Below are 20,288 nucleotides of genomic sequence, written 5' to 3' on the forward strand. Positions count from 1 at the left end.
GATTGAAAAGAATGATGAGGTGCATCATTACCCATTAACTCACAACAATACTACTACTAATAATAATAATATAATATAATAATAATCCACGTAAATCCCATTTTATTGGTCATGTGACAATCATACACCTACCTAAACATGACTCTTTCACGTTCTACTTCTACACCCACAAATCTCTGACGTTGATGCACCACTTTCTTTTATTTACCCCCATAATAATTTGAACATCAAAGTGATGTTGCTCTTGGGTCGTGCCACGTTCTAGGCTTAGTGGACATTGACATTTCATCTCCGTTACTATGTTTTAAGAATTTTCAAGTATGATTAAGACTATGATTTGAGGAATATGTTTGTCTGGGACTGAGTGGGAGTGGGAGGATTAACAGGAACATGTGTGGGTTTGTGGGTGTGGGTTCAAAAGGACAATTGATTCAGACAATTCCTATTTTCAGTTGTAGTTGTAGGGTAGATGGGTCCACTTCCTTTTTACCAGAATGTATTTTTGGAATTTTAATTATTATTATTATTATTGCTAAAATAATTATGTTGGTATTTTTTTTCATATTTACATATGTTTTAAAAAAAATCTCTTAATTATTTCTTAAAACTTTATGCATAGTAAAAATAATAATAATAATCTTATGTTACATATATTCCTTGTTAAGATCATATAACCAAAGATGACCTTTTTTTTTAAGGGAATACAAGAGATACTATATAATAAACTTACCGCATATATATGTGGGATCTAAATCTAAAATTCTCTGTCAATTGAAGAGTTTTGAAATTTCAACTTTACCATGAAATAAAGTAAGAAAATATACATTACAATATTTCAATATTAATGAATCTTTGTTATAGTAATATCTAACTTTAATGATTATTTTGGGTGTAATATCCCTTGTTTCTAAATTTTCATTTGTGTATTTTTAATTTTCCTTAAATAGGGCAAATCTTGTGATCATAAAATCTGAGGGAAATACATCAACTTGCACCCTTATGCTTTTGAATCAATAACAAGAGAAAATGCACTATGATCAGTGGTGTTCTATACTTGGATGAGGATAAAGGGGCAAACATCAGAGACCATCAATGAAATCTGAAACACAGAGCTCAGGAAGCAACAACATGAGATGAACAATGTTCATAAAAAAAAAAAACAAGAGAATAACATATGCAGCTTTGAGTGGCTGACTGTTTCTGCTGTTCTGTATCTACATCCACAAGATCAGTATTAGAGCCGACAAATAGACATTCTCAGGAAGCAACAACATGAGATGAACAATGTTCATAAAAAAAAAAAACAAGAGAATAACATATGCAGCTTTGAGTGGCTGACTGTTTCTGCTGTTCTGTATCTACATCCACAAGATCAGTATTAGAGCCGACAAATAGACATTGTGAGCTCTAATAGAAACTTGTCACCAGAACCAATAGTTTGAAGAAATAAAATAGAACTCCACATGGAAAATAAACCAAGTTATCTACATCAAAACAAAATTGCAGAGTACCTATGCTACCGCCCATCGACTGAGGTGAAGGACTCAGCAAATCCAGCAGGTCTAGCCGGGATGCTACCCTTACTATCCTCGAGGTCCATATAGCTCACATCTTTTGATTCAGCTTCTTGCCAATCCTTGACCATTTGGTTAAGTGGGAGGCTATAGTCGATACCGCAATACTCCTCCGTATCATCAGCAAGTGGTTTCCACTTCTCTACAAGGGAGGCCAGGACATTAACGGCATGGCCCATGTCGGGTCGTTGGTTGGGTTCTCTTGCCGTGCAGTGACCAGCAAGCTCAGCAACAATGGAGATGCTCTCTAACTTTTCTTCTTTGGCGTCAAGGGCTGGGTCTATTGCTGCCATTAGCTTGTCTTTGCTTGATTTGATGTGCCAGAACCATGCAACTAAGTATTGGCTTTCCTCAGGCCTGTCCTCATCAAGTGCCATCATTCCAGTTAATAGCTCCATCAGCACAACACCAAAACTGAAGACGTCTGCTTTTGTCGTGATTTTACCTGTGACTGGATGAGGATTGAAGTTTTAGTAAGTTGTTGTTATGCTCAGACTACATAGAGAAACATGGTAATAATAGAAAAGGGAAAGCATGATGTGTCTCAAACTGGAAGACTAGACAACAAGGGAGGATAAACTAGTTATGATGGTCATCACCAAACTAAGATTTACATACCATTTTGTGCAGTGTATCATAGAATAACATGAAAAATGAAAAAGGTAGAAAAAAGACACCTTAAATTTTTCTTCTAAAAGTTTCTTTTAGAATTCGAGGAATGTTTACAGTATTCAATCACACGCGACTTTAAATGACAATTTCAAAAGCATTAATTGTATTACTGAGTAGAGATGGCACTTGCATGATTCAATAAGTACATTAACAGATTACTGATCAGAGAACATATGTTCAAACAAGGGAAATTTAGTTAACTAGCAATGTCACACACTCAGATATAGGAGGTGTAGATATTTTACTTTAATGTTTTAACAAACTGAGAAACTTACCAGCATATTCAGGGGCCAAGTATCCAAAAGTTCCAGCTAGCCGAGTGACTACCGATTTCTCTCCATCAGGAGCAAGTTTAACCAGACCAAAATCTGATACTTTTGCTCGAAAGTCATCCCCGAGTAAGATGTTTGAAGATTTAAGGTCTCTGTGTATGAAACTCTGGTGCGCTAGAGTGTGAAGATACTCCATTCCTCTAGCAACATCGAGGGCAATATTTAGCCTCCTCTTCCAAGAGAGAGGCTCCAGCTGCAATTTCTTCCAATGAAAAAGATGCTTGCTAAGAGCCCCCTGAGACAAGTACTCATAAACCAGAATTCTTTCATTTCCGGCAATTGAATATCCCAAAAGAGATACCAAATGCCTGTGACGAACTTTAGACAGAACAGCAATTTCAGATTGAAATTCATCCAACGCCTTGCTGCTAATTACCCCGGCCTCCATTCTTTTTACTGCTATTTTAGTTCCATCATCCAATTCTCCCTTGTAAACGACCCCAAAACCACCACGACCAAGTTCGTTTTCTGGCGCAAAATTCTTGGTCACGTTTCGAAGAACTTGAATTGATATGACCAGATTTCCGGCCTCGACCACATGAGATCCACTACTATTCAAACTTGCAGGACTACTAGTGGTCAAGGAAGAAGCACTTCTATTTGTGCCATCTGCAACCACAATCTTGACCGTGTTATCTGAATCAGATGGATCTCGTGGATGAATCACAAGGGAGCTTGGAGCAGGTTGTCCCTCTTTTCTCTTTTTATAGAAATAAATAGAAACTGGCAAAACCAAGACCACCAGAAGTGCAAAACTTGCAACTGGGGCTACAATTACAAGTAACTTATTGGAGTGCTTTCCTCCAGTGGGTTCATATGTAGAACCGGCAGAGTTAGGTCTAGACGGTGAACCCTGAGAATCCGACGTGCCATTACTTCCGGACGGGGATGCTCCAGGAGGATTGGAGTTTAATAGAGAGTTCCCTTCTAAAACAAGCTTTACATTGCTACTAAATCTTGGAAGAGGAGGCGAGATATTGTTCTCACCCAAATTCAACAGTGTCAAAGATTTCAAACTAGTCCAGTTCGTCGGAATTGGGCCTGACAGGTTGTTGGACTCAAGATAAATATGAGTGAGGGAACCAAGGGCTGCAATTGAAGGGCTTAATATGCCAGAAAGATTATAATTGGGTAAGTTTATGGTAATGATATTTCCACTGGGATCACACCCTATTCCTAGCCAGGAAACTTGGCATGGATTATTACCTGACCATGACTGGACAAGCCTGGAGGGGTAATTCACCCCATCAAGAAACTCTAACAAAGCCATAACATCTGGGGCACAAGGAGCACCTGGATTAGGAAGACAGAAAGGGTTTGATTCATAGGTTGCATTAACAGCTTTGAATTTCGGCATAGGACCCATGAAACGATTGTTATTCAAATCCAAATGAGCTAATGCCATGTTTGCCAAGCTATCAGGAATGAGACCAAAAAGATCATTCCTATTGAGATTAAGATCCTGCAAAGAAACTAAATCACCAATGTTGTCAGGTATTTTACCTGAAAAATGGTTCCCATGTAGCCAAAGACTAGTGAGTGACTCCATGGTCGCCACAAGTCGATTTAACGACAACTTCAAGACCTCCAAAGAGGACATATTTCCCAAGAATTCAGGCAAAGGACCAGCCACGTTGCAACTCATCAGAGTAAGATTTTTCAGCTGAGCTGAACTCTGCACGTCAGACGGCAATGACCACCCAGTGGTGGCATTCAGAGGGTTATAATCCAATGCCAAAACCTCCAAATTCACAAGCCCTTTAAAGAAATCTGATGGGATTGTGTCAAAATTGTTGTAATCCAAATAAGCGTACCGCAATTGCGCCAACCCACTAAAAGATGGCAAATTCCCACTAAACTGGTTCTGTTGAAGACCTATATTCGACAACATAGACAACTGATTGAAATTCTCAGGCAAAGGGCCCTTTAAACCCAAACCTCTAACCTGAATCTGCGAAACCCTGTTGCCAGAACAGTATATGTGAGGCCAACTCGGAGGACCACAAGGGTCATCTCCAGTGGCCGGCCATTGCAAGAGCTCAGCATTTTCCAGACCTTTCCTGAACTGATTCAGAACAGCTAAATCTTTGGGGTCTGTAACACCACGAACAACTGAAACACTAAACACAAAGAAAGACACAAGAAATGCTATCCGGATACAACCCTCCATGGCAAATTTTTGAAGAGGAACAGCACTGTACAAGCATTGAGAATTCAAAGAAAAGCTATAAGAGCACTCTAACGACAGTTTCTTGAGAAGCCCATCTGAAATCTTGGAAGAAAGAGTGGTAGAGAAACATGGGACATGGGCTCTTTGTTTCAGATCAGAAGAATCCAAGGGGAGGGGGGAGTGATAATTGGAGCGAGAAATACGGCTGCAGAACCCTTAGTGGTGGTGTGGCATAAGCAAGACTAGTAAACAGAGAAGACGAAATTAATTAACAACTGATAAAGGAAGAAACTTTTCAGTGAAACTTGTTGTGGAAGTGAAGACACTGAAAAAATGTGGATCTTTGATGAGAATTTTTCAAATCCGGATCAAGAAAAAGCAGATTGCGGGATAAATCTGAATCTCAATTAGTTTTCTGTTAAATTGTGGATAGGGGCTGCGTCCAATTTTTTTGTCCTTTATTCAAAACAATAATAATATATCAACAATAACAAATTTCATCTACACAATCAATACATTACAATTTTATTTACTTAATTTAGATATCCAATCAATTTTTTTGTTTTTCTAAAGGCGAACTCAACATAATAAGAGAATAAATGATTGATTGTAATTCCATCAAATGAGGTGGGATTAATTATTCTGCAAAATCCACCGGCCCAAAATAATTTTTTGAAAGTCTAATTTATCTAAATTCTTATTATTTTCATTTTGGGTGCTTTGAAAAAATCATTAAAAAAATAATAATTAAAAACTAAAATTGCTAATTGAATTTCGAATGATCGTTCTGTCTTATTAAGGCTTAATTTGATATTTCATAATATTTTTTCAAATTAATGGCATACTAGTAATTTAAGCTAAAATTATCACACATTAATTCAATAACTTCATCCCACAAAGTAACTAATATATTACATAGTCCTATCACTACATATCCCACTCACTAATTTGTATCGTTTTAATCTCATCACACAAAGTAATGAGGCGTAATATTGCTAAATATAATAATAAATTACGATACACGGTATCTCATATAAAGTGAAACAAATACTTATATAAAATGAGACCTCAATCGTGGCCTCCAATTTTATCCTGAAATGATGGAAATGGCATTTTCGTCTTTTTAGACGTGGTTTCACACCAGTATTTTAGGATTGCATAACATTATTATTATTTGTGATTTTTCATGGATAGGGCATCTTTTGGTTTGTTCTGGAATTCCAATGAACCTGGTCTTCATTTTTACAATATGCTTTGTTTTTTTCTTTTTAACGGGATGCTTCTACGGTTTGCTCTAAAGAAGATGTTGCTGCTCTGTGTTTCTGTCTACGGCTCCGTTTTACTAATAATAATTTTTCATACATATATAGCATAATTCAAACCTATAACACGTATTTTCACATCATAAAACCTCAACGTGAACAATTAAACTAATTCCTCAACCCATATTTTTTACTATATTTGTCATAATTTTGACCATAGCTAATGTTTTGGCTACACTTGCAGAAACAATGATCAATGGCCATTGTGAAGTCGTAGTTGATTTGTATTTGTCATAATTTTCTTCTTCTGCTATAGTAATTAACCGCAACAGAAAATCATATATTTTATATTGACACCTTATAAGATATTTTTAGAACTTATACTAAAATGTTATGTTTTATTCTACAGATAAAGTTTTAAAATATTTGGATAAAATAACTACCAACAACAATTTTGTCATGAATATTATCAAATTTGAGTGAAATTTTTAAAAAATTTAAAAAAATATGAACTCGTTATTTTTTAATATCTTAGTTTATAATCTTGCAAGCTCTTCCCCAAAAAAATTATCAAACGTTTTCTAATATCTGATGTTTTTTTTTTGAGAAAATTTATGAGTTCAGCTAAACCCTCTAACTAAAGTACCAAGTAGGCACTAGGCACCCAAATAACCAATGATCGCTTAGCCTTAGTAATTAAAGTTGACCATTTGTGAATAAGTTTGCATTTATGGGTTCGAGTTCCATCGTATGTGTGTGTTTATATTATTTAATGTAATTTTACCATAATTTGTAGGAATAATTATATTTTCTTTTTTTGAGGTTTGGTGTAATTACACATAAACCTCATGTGGTTTGAAAAATTACATCTAACACTTCTAATGTTTGTTTTCGTCTAATAAATAAGCCCCCCATTAGTCAAAATTCACCCAATTTACTGACATTAACAACAACAAAAAAAAAAAAAATTACATTTACCCCCAATTGACTTATTACTGATTTATTGCAAGTAAAATAGATCTTTTTACGATCAAATTACCTTTGTACGTCTTCACGCATTAATACATATGATGAGGTATATTTTCACCGTTACAAAATGTAGTTTAGTAGGAAAAGAATTATTTGATTTGCAATAAGTTATTAATAAGTCAATCATGGTAAATATTAATTTTTATTAATTTTTTTATTAATATCAGTAAAATCAATAAATCTTTACGTGTAATTTTTGGAACATTAAATGTAAATTTTCAAATCAGATAAAATTTACGTGCAATTACACTCAATCTCAAGGAAGGGGAGTGTAAATAAAACCTATTGTCTCGCTCAATACGAAATTATTTTAATATCAAATATATGCTTAGACACCTACTTAGGAGTCTAGGACATAGGAGGTATCTAATTAAATAATCATCAATGCTAATTTTGCATATTTATTTAAGATTTAGGTATGAATGTGAAAGAAGGTCAAAAGATATTTATCTTAGCACGGGTAGCCACATGACCTACCCTAGTTTCCATGTTTAGATTTTTGGGAACAGATTGATTTTTTACTGCATGAGATGTTGTTTCTACGGTAATAGTAGGTGCTGGTTAAATTTAGTTTATTCGATATTATTAATTAGAGTATGATTGTTGTAATGGTTTTTGTTAGATATTAATATTGATATTCGACATGAATGATTGTAATCGATTTATTTTAATTAATAATAATTTATTATTTTTACTTTAAAAAGAATTGTGTTTTCATACAATAGCAGTTTTGAGGAAGGAGTGATGCATAATAAATGAGCAAATGAGAAGAAGCGTGGGTTGCATTTAGCATTTATAGTGTGTTGAGGTATATGGTTAAGGGTTCACGCAGTCATGCGCTTCTACATTTATTATGCGCGTGTAGATGTTACATAATTACCCGTTTATATTATTACATAATTTCAATTTTGCAGACAGTTGTGCCCCATGAGAAAAGCTACTAGAAAGTCCACTTGCCTGCCACCCACACTAATTCTCAATTATTGAATTCCCAATGCTTCACCCAACATATAAAAATAAACTTATATTTTTATTCTTTTTTTTTTTTTTTTTACAAAAAACCAACGATTTCATTACAATAACAAATCTACCAACGATTTCATTACGATAGCAAATCTACCAATGATTTCTCTAAAAAATAAAGAATAAAATATGTTTGAAATATATTTCTTAAGAATAGTGGTGCAAAAATCAAAGTTGTTGCATTCTGAGCTAATAATGTTTGTTTCAGAGGTGGTCTGGGTGATGAAATTGAAAGGAAAATTTTGCTTCACCGTAAACGTAGTATTTGTGTGGGATTGATGAGTTGGCGATGATGGAGGTCAAATGAAATGACAATGATGATGACAACAAATATACACACCATTAATTCATACAAAGCTTTTACCATAATTCATGTGGTGCTCATTTTTTGTGCAAATTGTTGTGAATTATTGTTTTTAATGATACACAAAAATTATGTAGTTTGGATTATTTATGATTTATATCATCAGCCTTTCATAAGAAAAGCTTTCCTTTTCACTTAGATTCTCTTACCCAATTCTTTTCAACCCCAAACAACCTTTTACCTATTTTCGGACCACAAAATTATGACAATACTAAGAATATGTAAATGCGATTATTGTGACTTTCAGTTTTCGATGTTTTTTTTAAAAAAAAATATATAATTATATTATTATATCAATACTTTAATAAATTGAGCAATATATATATCAGTTTAATCATTGCAGAAATATTTGATAATTAATACATCAATGTAATTAAAAATAATAAATGAAACAAAAATTACAATAAACTCACATAAAGTGAGACACATATTCATACATTTGGTGGTCAAATTCGAACCTATGACTCCGAACTTGTTCACGTGACCTCAGCCTTAACTACTGGACCAAGATATCATGGATTCAATATCTTTCTATTTCTCTTTATATTTTCTACCAAAAATTCAAATATCCAATCATAAATGTAGTTTCAGAAACTTGGCAACGTAAACATCTGATGTTGTACTTGGATAGATGGATTTTTAACCTAATAATATCAAATTCATGAAACCTATTTGAATAAATTCATATTGAAAAGAATTTGAAACTAATTATTAAAATTTTATTTTTTTTAAATTATATTTTGTGGCATTATAATGATTTGTAAATATGAAGTCATTTGAAATTCTTTTCTAAATCTCCCAAATTCCTCGAGAAATTCAACTTGGGGTAATTGTTTGCGATACCCTTGTCATCTTTTCTGATGTTCTTTTCAATAGAATAAAAAAAAAAACAATTTATCCCTACAATTTTTGTCATTAGTTTTAAATAAATTGAAAGGTGTGGATTATTGCTTTGTTTGAACTTTAGGGTGGTCCTAAATATCAGTAAGTGGATGTAAGAAAAATAATCTACTGAACATTTGTATCACTCAAAAATTCCTCGTATTGACTGATAGACGTTGATGAAATATTTGTATGAATATGATGGATTCCTAAGAGAGAGAGAGAGAGAAAGAAGGTTCCTTTCGTTTGACTTTTGAGGTATTCCTTTTGGAAATTTACTTACAAGAATGTCTAAATCACCGGAAATAGAGGAGTCTATTATTTTTCAACTCAAGACATCCTTTTACAAGAATTATAATGAGATAAATATCAGTTTATAATATTCAAAAAAAAGAAAAAGAAAAAATAACTCGGGTAATACACTAGTCGCGTTAAGTTTCTTTTTTGTTATTTAAACAAAAAATAGAAAAAATTAAATATTTTAAAGCAAATAATAAACTATTATAATATTTATTATGCAGTACAATAATATTTAAATATTGAGCACTTGATATGGGGGAAAATATTAATTTTGCAGCCAATTAGGCATTAAATAAAAAAGACTTAAAGAAAAAACAAACAAAGCAAAACGCGACATCCTTTTTCATCATATGCTAAAAGATACACAAAGTTGAGTGTGAACGCTTTCTACGGCAAAAGACTGAAATAGTGTCATAGTCGGTAAATATATTTGCTTCCACGTTTCTTAGCTGCCTATTTTGACTTCCACTCCACTAAATTTAACATGTACGTGGGTATATAAAATATTTCTTTAAATAGAATAAATTATATAATTTATATACACATAATATGTATATTTTAAATAGAATAAAAAGTATAATATTTTTTTTAAAAAAAAATAGAACCAAATAACACACCAAGAAAACAGGAAATTAATGGCCCGGAATCACTTCTACTCCAGACTCTGATTGATTTAACCGGTGTTTGCAATTATCTAAAAAACATGTATGTATCAGTTTATTGTTGGAAAAAATATTTTTTATTTATACTACCTAATTTATGTTGATTTAAGCAAAAAATTATAAGTAATTCTCTATCAATTTTTATACCATACTGATGAGTTTGTAAATATGAAATAATTTTCAAATTTTAATGTTGATTAACTACCATTTTTTTCACAATTTATTTGGACTACAAAAAAGGCGGAACTATTGTATTATGTATACATACACCCATCTAGCGTCATCAACTGCTTAATTTCATAACCAATATACATACTAAAGAAATGTGTAGATTCTGCATGAACAATGGGGCCACCGTCGGTGAGTCGTCGCTTTCAGTTCCACCCTCAACTCAAATACAAAATAATCTTTCCATTACATAATTGCAATCAGACAACCAATGATAATCAAAATTCTATGCAAGTAACAAAACCCACAAAATTAGTACAAGATCTCCCAAATCCAATCATATGTATTTTATCCTATTTCTTAATTGAGCATTGGATTGCTGGTAATAAACGAGCTTTGGTGTGGAGTGGCGGTGCAAAGGTGTGTTTTGATTTAGGACAAACTTTGGGCCCCAAAGTATGATAAAGTTAATCTTTTTGTCTGGGATGTGTAGGGGAAATAGTGTCCAATTAGTCAAAAAGATTAAGGGCCCCTTTCTTTATAATACTAAGATTAATAGATTAAATTGTTCCTTGCATTTAGGTTTTGTGACGGATTTTGTCTCAGATTCGTTGTTGGTGGTTGCCCGCTTTTAATAAAGATTATATATCTATATTCAAATTCTCTTTTGCTTTTGTTTTTGGTTATTATATTTTAGAAATAGTAGGCGGAGAATCTTGTAATGTGAGGGGACATGAGGTTATCCATCCGGACAAGCTGGAATGCTTGTGGCTGTGGGTGGATTCCTGTCTGAAATCCGTGACAAGGTTAGGCTTTGTTTTGCTAAATGTTTAGCAAAGTCTGAGCTCATTGTGTCGGAGTCATGTGTTTAGTTTATGTGAATGCAGTTGTGATGTTATTCTGAGGTATAGACTTGACTCAGACAGGTTGGCCACCATGTTAGATACCCCCAGCCATAAAATTAAGTGTCAATATTGTGAGTTGTGACTGTTTGATGCGTGAATCCATGTTAGCTACGACGAATTTCTTTGTGGAGAATTAGTTGATGAATTGAAGCAGCAGTGGTATGATGCCTATATGCGGATGATTTGGAAATCAGGCCTTACGGTTTCTGAAGATACATCGATATTTTAAAAGCAATCAATATACTATTATAATATTCAGTATGTAATACAATAATATTTCTAAATCAACAAATAAATATATACCTCCCTAAGAAAACAAACAAGGGCCTTTTCTGATTTCCTACTGAAATATCAGTCACAGTAATTTTTTTGAGAAAAATCAGTCACAGTAATTTTTTTCAAGTTTGGTCCTTTTTCATGCTTTTGGTGGAAATAAGTTGCAGTTGTTGTCGAAAGGGGAAGCCCTCATCAATCGGACAATCCATGAGGATCAAATCTGGGGATGATGGGGCCGTTTTGGCAGTTAATATCAGGCCACAGTCCATTCTGTAAGGGAGTGGGTCCACATTTCGTTGATATTTTTCTTTTGAGCCACCACTTAGGCTATAGTTCGAGAATGCTTCTTGGACCTCTATTCGGACGGCCAGAAATATTGATGGAGGATAAGGGGGACCACTTTGGGAGAACAACTCGTCTCTCAACAATCACTTAGACGAAGTTTGCATCTTGCACAAAGTTTTCTTTTATTGTCCTACGTTTGCCTCTTATGAGCATTGGGTATCTGTGTAGTCAGGAACAGGAATAGCGGTCACGGGATGGGCCACCATCCGTGTTCCGGCACTGCAATGGGGTTCACGATAGACGCGCTTTCATGATTGTCTAGGCTTTAAAATCTGGGAGACCTCCTAAGAATCAAGAATCGCTCAGGTAGCACACATGAACATCTTGATCCTTGGATCTGTTCAGTGCTTTGACTATATATCCGCGATGGCAGAGGTGTGAACCCGCAGATGTAGCAGCAGCCGGCAACTAACTCTATACAATAATGAAATCTTTCTTCTGCTTCATATTCAATAGCCATGAGTACATAGAACTTGAAACCCGCATAAAAATGTCTATTACACCAGTCCAACCAACTTCAGTAATCTTAGTACTGAAATAAGTACATCAAGTTGTCATCTCTTGCGATAAAACCAAGGAACAACGTAACTTAATCTCATAGTTAAGACACAGCACACGTGCTAATTAGCAGGAGCTGGTAGAGCTGCAAGACTTGGTTCAAGGACCTGAAGCATCCCTGTGGCTAACCTCCTTGTAAGATCCTCGACAGGAATTTTCACAACATCCATCCTCATACCAATGTCCGCAGCATAACGGCTAGCACAATAAACTCCAACGGCAGTAGCTACCATCCCATAAACATTGGTGGTGACGAAACGCAGTGGTGTAGATAAGACAGCCGCAAGGGGTCCACCTATGATGGACACGGCTTGTCCACTTTGCCCCATTGTACTTTGATCCAGCACAAGCAATCCTGTTTTGCAGTAAATAGCAAAGTCTTCACAATTGTTCTTGAAAACATTATAGCACCCAAACCCGTTGTCAAGCAGGTACTTGGCACGATGAATCACCACATCATCAGGATCTGAGACAGCCAGCGTACAAGTTCCTCCTCGCGCTTTTGCAAGAAAAAGAGCAGGGCTGACAGCATACTCAAAGCGGTATAAAATGCCACCGGCAAGGAAGCAATCCAAACATGAGGAGACCACCCCATGGCCCTCTGCCGCAGGGACACAGGTGGGGCATGGCACATGAGATCGAGTAGGTCCTGAGCTCACCAAAAGGAGATCTAACACAGTCCCAGTCCCCACTTCTTGGCCGCGCCTCGTGAAATGTATCACTTTATCATCCCCAACATAGATCCCTGTTCTCATCCAAATAAAATGCTAAAAACATTTATCAGTATGAACAATAACAACGAAAACTAGTTCTATTGTATAGTCATAAATGAAATAGATAATAAGGGCACTAGATATGGAAGACGGAGGACAATCAGTTTAATGAGACTCCTGGTACTTCCTCGGATGGCATAAAAATAATGCTCCAGTTAAATAGAGGTGGAATCCCATGTAATTTTCTCTTAATGCCACTTAACTACTTGCGTTTGACTAGATTAATCAGCTTTTATTTATAAACACTATCAAACTCAAACAACATCTACACAAAGCTTTGAATTGTGAGGTCTTAAATTGTTAAGTGTAAAGAAGTCTGTCCTTTTCTGAGTGTATACCACACTTCTGTGCTGTACTAATTACTCATGAAGGGCTTCCTGTCAGTTCTGTTCTCCAGGAATAATAGTAATGGTTAAGAAAGTGAAAGCACCTAGTTGCTCCAGAAAGTCGAGCAAGGGTGCGCCCAAATCCAAGAGAATGAAGACTACATCAATGTCTAGAGCGCTTTTCTCATGACCATCAGATTTTAAATGCAACAGGCCAGAAGAAAAGAAGTTCCTCCTCCTATAGTTTCTAATGTCAAAGGCTCATAATTATTCAATTAAATAATAATGGAAGAAATACAGTAAAATATCTGCTTTGAGAAAGGAAATGCTGGTCAAGTAGTCATCTTTCATTGAGAAGATAGTGTACTAAGAAAGGATGTAAACTATGATATGATACAGCGGCTACAACTTGAAGTATATAAAATGTTCCAGAATTACTTGAAAACCAAGAGCTGAACTCAAAAGGAAAGAGTTCAAAGACAAACCCACATTTATTTCATTGTTAGATGAGTAAAGAAGGATCAAAAGCACTCAAGGAGATTAACTTTGGGGCACAAAAATTGAATGAACGGGATCATGGATTTTGTGAAGAGTAAACTACATATTAGCAACATAACTTAACTAAGGAACGGGGGAACAACAAAAATAAACTATACAAAACCATTCTTTGGTTAAATAACCATAAGAAGTTTGATATATTTTATTACTTTAGATCTTGGAAATGGTTGCGAAGCTGCAAGCTGAAAATAAATGCACAGCAAACTCTGATAATGACAGAATTAATACACCTAATAAGCTGCCTCAGAATCTCTGGATGGTGATCGGAAAAAAGCAGAGTGCTTTCACCAGGCTAAGTTGTATACAATGACATACAGTTATTTAGCCCAAAACTCCTTCCAACTTTAGATACATTCAAGCACTTACGTTGAAGGAAATAATACTCTAAAGCTTAGCACCATTAATATCCACGTCCATCCCATTCCAGTTAACGCAATTTCATCAAATCTCTCAAAAGACTTAACTTTCAGAACCCTGTCCATATATACAAACACAGAGAGCCTATAATATCAATCTAGTGAAGGTGATAACGAATAAGTCTAAGATACTGAATGGAGCAAAAAAATAATCCATCAACTTCTTGGGGGAGAACCAAATGATCCTCTTACGTTTCGCACAACTCTATTAGGATTTGTCCTAAAGTTTGTTTCACGCACCCTCTCTCTCTAGGATTACCAATACTATCCAAAAGGACTCAGTTATCATTCAATAACTAAAAATAACAGAAGACAATATGCTCTTCCAACATTCATCACACAGCATTATACAACTTAATTACTCCGAAATTCGCGCACACACCGATCTTTTTTTCTTTTTCTTTTACATAAATCCAATCAAAACTAACCGTGATGAGCATAGATATAAGCAGTGCGCCATGAATATATGTGATCCCCTGGTTTGAGGCTTTTCCTTTCGATTCTGCACGGTAAATCCACATAAAAAACACATACATAAACTAAAATGAATTCAACAAAAATAGAAACAGGAGAAGCGAGAAAATTGATGTATGTATTACAATGATAAAGAGAAAATTAATCAAAATTACCTATTAGAGAGCAGCCCCATTTTTCTTCCTCGATTCCTCTTCTGGTAACTTCGGGGAAGAAAATGTAGTAGTTGAAATTGAAAATCAAATGCAAACGATTACTTCTTCTCACGGGGAAAATGATAATGGGGCAAAGGGGTTTACGCAAGTTGGGGAGCTTTGCTTTTTCTAGACGGTGGTGCCTGGCTTTGGATTACGATTTCCGGTGTATTCGATTACTTTGAATGACATAAATGCCCTTCTCTTAAGTTACAAATTCCGAGTCTTAGTCTGTAAGGAAAGAGACCGTCTCCACTGATCGCCACCTCCACGCCTATAAACTGCTGAATGCACGCATGTCAACTGTCCTAACTCATTTTTTATTTCTCATGTTTTTTTTTTTTTAAATAAAATCAATTAAAATTATATCAACCTCACTACCAGCAATAATACCAATTAATAACTATTATTATGTTATTATTATCTATTGTGGCAAGAACGAAATCAATGAATCTTTCAATATACTGGCCGTACCTATGACACATTTGCTAAGAATGTAGTTGAGGAGATTAGACATATCATATTTAGTCATATCCTCCCCTCTGTAGTTAGTATACGTGTTCTTTACCGACCTTGGAGGAATCCTTGGTTTGACGGGGCCTCCACTGCTTGAACCGTGTTGTTTTATTTCTCTTTTTATCTATTTATGCAATTTACCTTTATTGAAAACAAAATCATTATAATAGGAAATCAATTTCCTATTAAAATTGAGTAATAATCCACATATATATACGATTTGAGTCCATAACCATATAGATACGGGATTCGAACTTTATCAATTAAATTAAATTTTATTGAAATATTTTATTATATATAACTATCAAAAAAATATTATATAAATAAAAATTATTTATGCATTATTTAAAAAAAATTCAACGTGTAATATGGATACATAAAATTAAAAATATAAATTTAAGTCGCCTTAATTGAAAACCTAAATATAAATTAAGAATATTTTGCTAAAATTTAAGTCACAGGTGAAGCAAATAGGGTTAAGTTGGACATGTCCTTGTGTGAACCCATGTGGCCACATTGTGTGGGCTCAGCAAACTGGGCTACACCATATATTGATCCGAATTCCAAATAATTATACCAAAAAGAAAAATAATTGGAGAATATAAATAAATAGAATGAGATACCAAAATGACACCCCGTGTTACTCGACCAGTACCTCTTTGCGTAAAATATTATATGTTTTAATTTTGTGTGACTTTTATAATTTATTTAAAATATTTTATTGAGAACATATTTTAGAATTTATAAATAGCTCAAAATTCCACCTTAATTCTAATTCCGATTAACTTATTTTCATCGTTACAAGGGTAGTTTTTAGTTTGAAAAAAATTACTTGACCAGCAATAAGTTAGTAATAATAAGTTAATTGAGAGTAAATATCGATTTTTATTTATTTTTTTATTATTATTAATATCGATAAATTCAGTGAATTTTTTGAGCAATAAATAAATTTACTTGTTAGATGAAAGTAAAATACAGAAAATTTTATATGTAATTATACCAAATCTAAAGAAAAGAAATTGTATTATTCTCAACTTAAAAATAAAAACACGGACATTACAAATGGTTGATGGATGACAGGCACACATGGTCATGGTAATTGGTAAATGCCCCACCGCCACCAGACAAGCTATTGTGGGTTCACACGTTTGGTGCTCCACACAAGACTTTGATTTTACAAGGGAGAAAGAAACACACCACTCCATTTCCCTCCCTCTTCCAAGAAACTCCCACCTTCCAATGCGTTGGGTTCTATTTACTTACCCTTCCCGACACATTGTTTTCAGAATGGAAAAACAAATGTATGCTTGTGGAGACTAATAATTTATGTCCCAAACTTTTGTGGTTGTAAGAACTGGGCTTCCTTCCCTTCACACCACCTTGTGCAAATCTGATTGGTTTTATTGTATCACACAATTCACGAGTAAACATCATCTGTTGATGAGTTGTTAGTTTAGTGGTTTTCAGATTTTGTCTTCTATTCTTTATGAATTCATCATTTTACATATATTTATATGTTGAGAGAGTGTAGTGATATGACAGTTCCAATGAATAAATCATGTCCTTTCATAAAGTAGATTATATGATTGAAATGGCTCACCACTTATATGGTAATTATAAGGGTAAATTACAACAAACTTCTCTAATTTTTGTTTTATAATTTCTTCTTAATAAAAAAAAGTAAGGATAAAGTTAACATTAACCTCATATCTCTATTCAATGATTGCATAATTTCATCAAATATTATGAAAGTATTTATAATTTTTTAAATAACGAGAAAATATTTATAATTATTCTAAAATTATAGAAGTTGGTTGTACTTTACCTTAATTATAATTTAAATGAAAATATTTCATGGTCTTTTACCTCTCTATATATAAAATGCTGGAATGATTCAGAAACTGACAGCATTTTACATCTCTAAATTAAAGTAGCCAGCAACAATATATCTCAAATCCCAAGTCACGTCAAGATGTCAATTTGACATAATTGGGGAAAACTAACACACTAAAGAGCATGGTCATAAATATTGGAAAGGTAAGTGAGTTGGATAAGAGCAAATCAATTTTATCCTATTTTAATTGCTACACTCAATATTTGCACTGATGCCACAATTGCATGTACATTTAAATACAGAAAGAAAGGAAGAAATTACTTGAAAAAATGCATTACTTTTAGAGGTCTGTCTCTACTTATCCATTTTCACGAAATTAGTCAAAATCTTAGTTATGTGGGAGTTTGGTAAGCCGACCTATCTAATAAATATCATTTGTGCCTCACCACGTGACACATATATATATATATATATAGAATAACTATTTTATATCATGTTTTGGTTGATTGCTGATTAATATATTATATGCTTAATAAAAGTCAAGCTTGCAATTAAAATAATAAATTCAAACAAGATATTTTCCGTAACTCTCGGTCACGATTTATTGATAAAGTTTTATTTAAGATTGAAATCTTATAAATATATATAATATTTTGAATTAAATATTTTAGTAGTTGTTTGATGAGAAAGGTGGAAGATGTGCTGCTTTTTCCCTCGTATCACAAAGCATATAACAATTGAAATAATTAGGTGGTGAAAAAGGATGAACAAATTTATAAAGTTTTAGTCTATAGTTAATATTAAGATTTTTTATGAATAAATTTAAATTGTATCTGATATGTGGGTATTTATTATTACTTTTTTAAAAAAGTTAATACTAAAATTTCAAACAAATTTTCAGAGGAAAAAAAAAAAAAGAAAAAAAAGGAGGGATGAATGTGGTCAAAGAGAACGGCCGGGCAGCAAAGTACATTATACTGTGATTTCCAAGTTCCAGGGGGGTTGGCCAACGGAAATGGATATCCGCTGCTATAAGGATATTCTGCAACACTCCTTCAACTACCAATTACCCTCCGCCACCTGTCCATCCTCTATAATCTATGCCAGTTCATCAGCCAGCTGCAAATCCCAAAAATACAAACACAATTGTAAGTGATTTTCATCACCCAAAAACAAAAAAAAAAAAAAAGAAAAAAAGAAAAAAAGTGGATTTGAGTTTCATGATTAAGTTGGTGAAGATCGAAATCAATGGATGTAACATAACACGTTCTAATTGCTTATTTGCTTTGGCACAAGCACAAGATTGGCATGAGAAATCAAACTCACCACCCCTCCTTTTTCCTTATCTTCTAACTTTTTAATTTTACAACCATTTTAGTAATTTAAAATTATCATAACATCAAATCATAAATATTGAGCACTTATAATCCGGTTCTAATAAGTTTATTTTGTCTACGTGATATGAATGAGGTCTCATTATTTATTTTCTTTCATGTTTTTTTGTGTTTTTAAATACAAGTTTTCTCATGCGATAATCATTTTCAGAAATGGAATTTACGAGGATTTGTTTATGCAAATAAGAATTTTAATTTAATGATAACAAGTTTACTTTTACTTATCTAAACTAATTTTAAATTCTTATAATTTGAATTGTTTGTACTCTGATAGAATTAATAATCATATAATTACATTAGTATTTTGATAAATTGAATAATATATTAATATTCGATCAATATACTAATGTAATAAAATATATTATAATAAATGAACATAAAATGAGACTCGAGTCCACACATTTAAATTTGTATTAATATCTTCATTTCAAGTTATTAGATATAAATATTTCATATTGATAATTAATGTATAAGGATTATAATTATCGTTAATTGTTAGATATAAATATTTGATATTAAATCAACTTATTTAAAAAATATAATTTATCGCTTTTATTTTAAAAAAATAAAAAGAGCCATGTTATAAAATTGTAGGCAAATTAAAATTGACCTTAAAATGTCCATTTAGATGGTAGTGCCATTAATTACCCATTTTTATTAATGAACTCCAATACATATGTCAATAAGGCTTAATTCAATTGGCAAAATTGAAACCTAAAATTATACGTACGAACAACGCTATATGTGTGAAATGTTGTTTTACTGTATAATAAATGTTGTCTGCTATAACAGTAAGTATTATTTATATTTTATTTATTTAATATTATTAATCATGTATGGTTGTATAAATAATTATAATTAAATTATTTTAATTAATAATAATTCTCAAAATTAAAAAAAAAATCTTCAGTAGATGTACAGATTTAGAACTCTTTAACTCCATATAATTCTAGAAGAGTGGTGAGAAGTCTATTACATGTAAACTCCCCTCCAAAAATTGAACTTTCAACAAACAAAGCAAAGCAAAGCAGAGGTTGGCGTTGAATGCATCACCCACATCCTTGTTACCATAGGCCCCATCACGTTATCATGTCACGTGCCTCCTCCACTCACGTCACCACTTTGCACTACCCCGAATCAATCTCATGGATCCAATCAGAACGGGCTAGTCTTACGTGGCAATCCACGTGTCAGTCTCCCTCCCTCGACATCACCACCCTAACAAATCCCTTACCCCTATTTTCTTTATTTTGTGTGTGTGTGTATATATATATATGACTA

At 33.4% G+C, this 20,288-nt stretch overlaps 2 protein-coding genes across 2 annotated transcripts; both read right to left on the minus strand.

Moving 5' to 3' along the window:
* Positions 1,258-5,152, minus strand: LOC105173987 (receptor-like kinase TMK3). The gene is made up of 2 exons (XM_011095931.2): positions 2,522-5,152; positions 1,258-2,025 (listed from the first exon to the last, which is right to left on the minus strand). The coding sequence occupies exons 1-2, from the start codon at positions 4,746-4,748 to the stop codon at positions 1,517-1,519; spliced, it is 2,736 nt and encodes a 911-aa protein (XP_011094233.1). The 5' UTR covers positions 4,749-5,152; the 3' UTR covers positions 1,258-1,516.
* Positions 12,382-15,475, minus strand: LOC105173988. Its single transcript, XM_011095932.2, has 3 exons — positions 15,225-15,475; positions 15,024-15,097; positions 12,382-13,267 (listed from the first exon to the last, which is right to left on the minus strand). The coding sequence occupies exons 1-3, from the start codon at positions 15,242-15,244 to the stop codon at positions 12,585-12,587; spliced, it is 777 nt and encodes a 258-aa protein (XP_011094234.1). The 5' UTR covers positions 15,245-15,475; the 3' UTR covers positions 12,382-12,584.

This window comes from Sesamum indicum, linkage group LG11 (assembly GCF_000512975.1).
Source record: "Sesamum indicum cultivar Zhongzhi No. 13 linkage group LG11, S_indicum_v1.0, whole genome shotgun sequence".
In the NCBI taxonomy this organism is placed as follows: Eukaryota; Viridiplantae; Streptophyta; class Magnoliopsida; order Lamiales; family Pedaliaceae; genus Sesamum; species Sesamum indicum.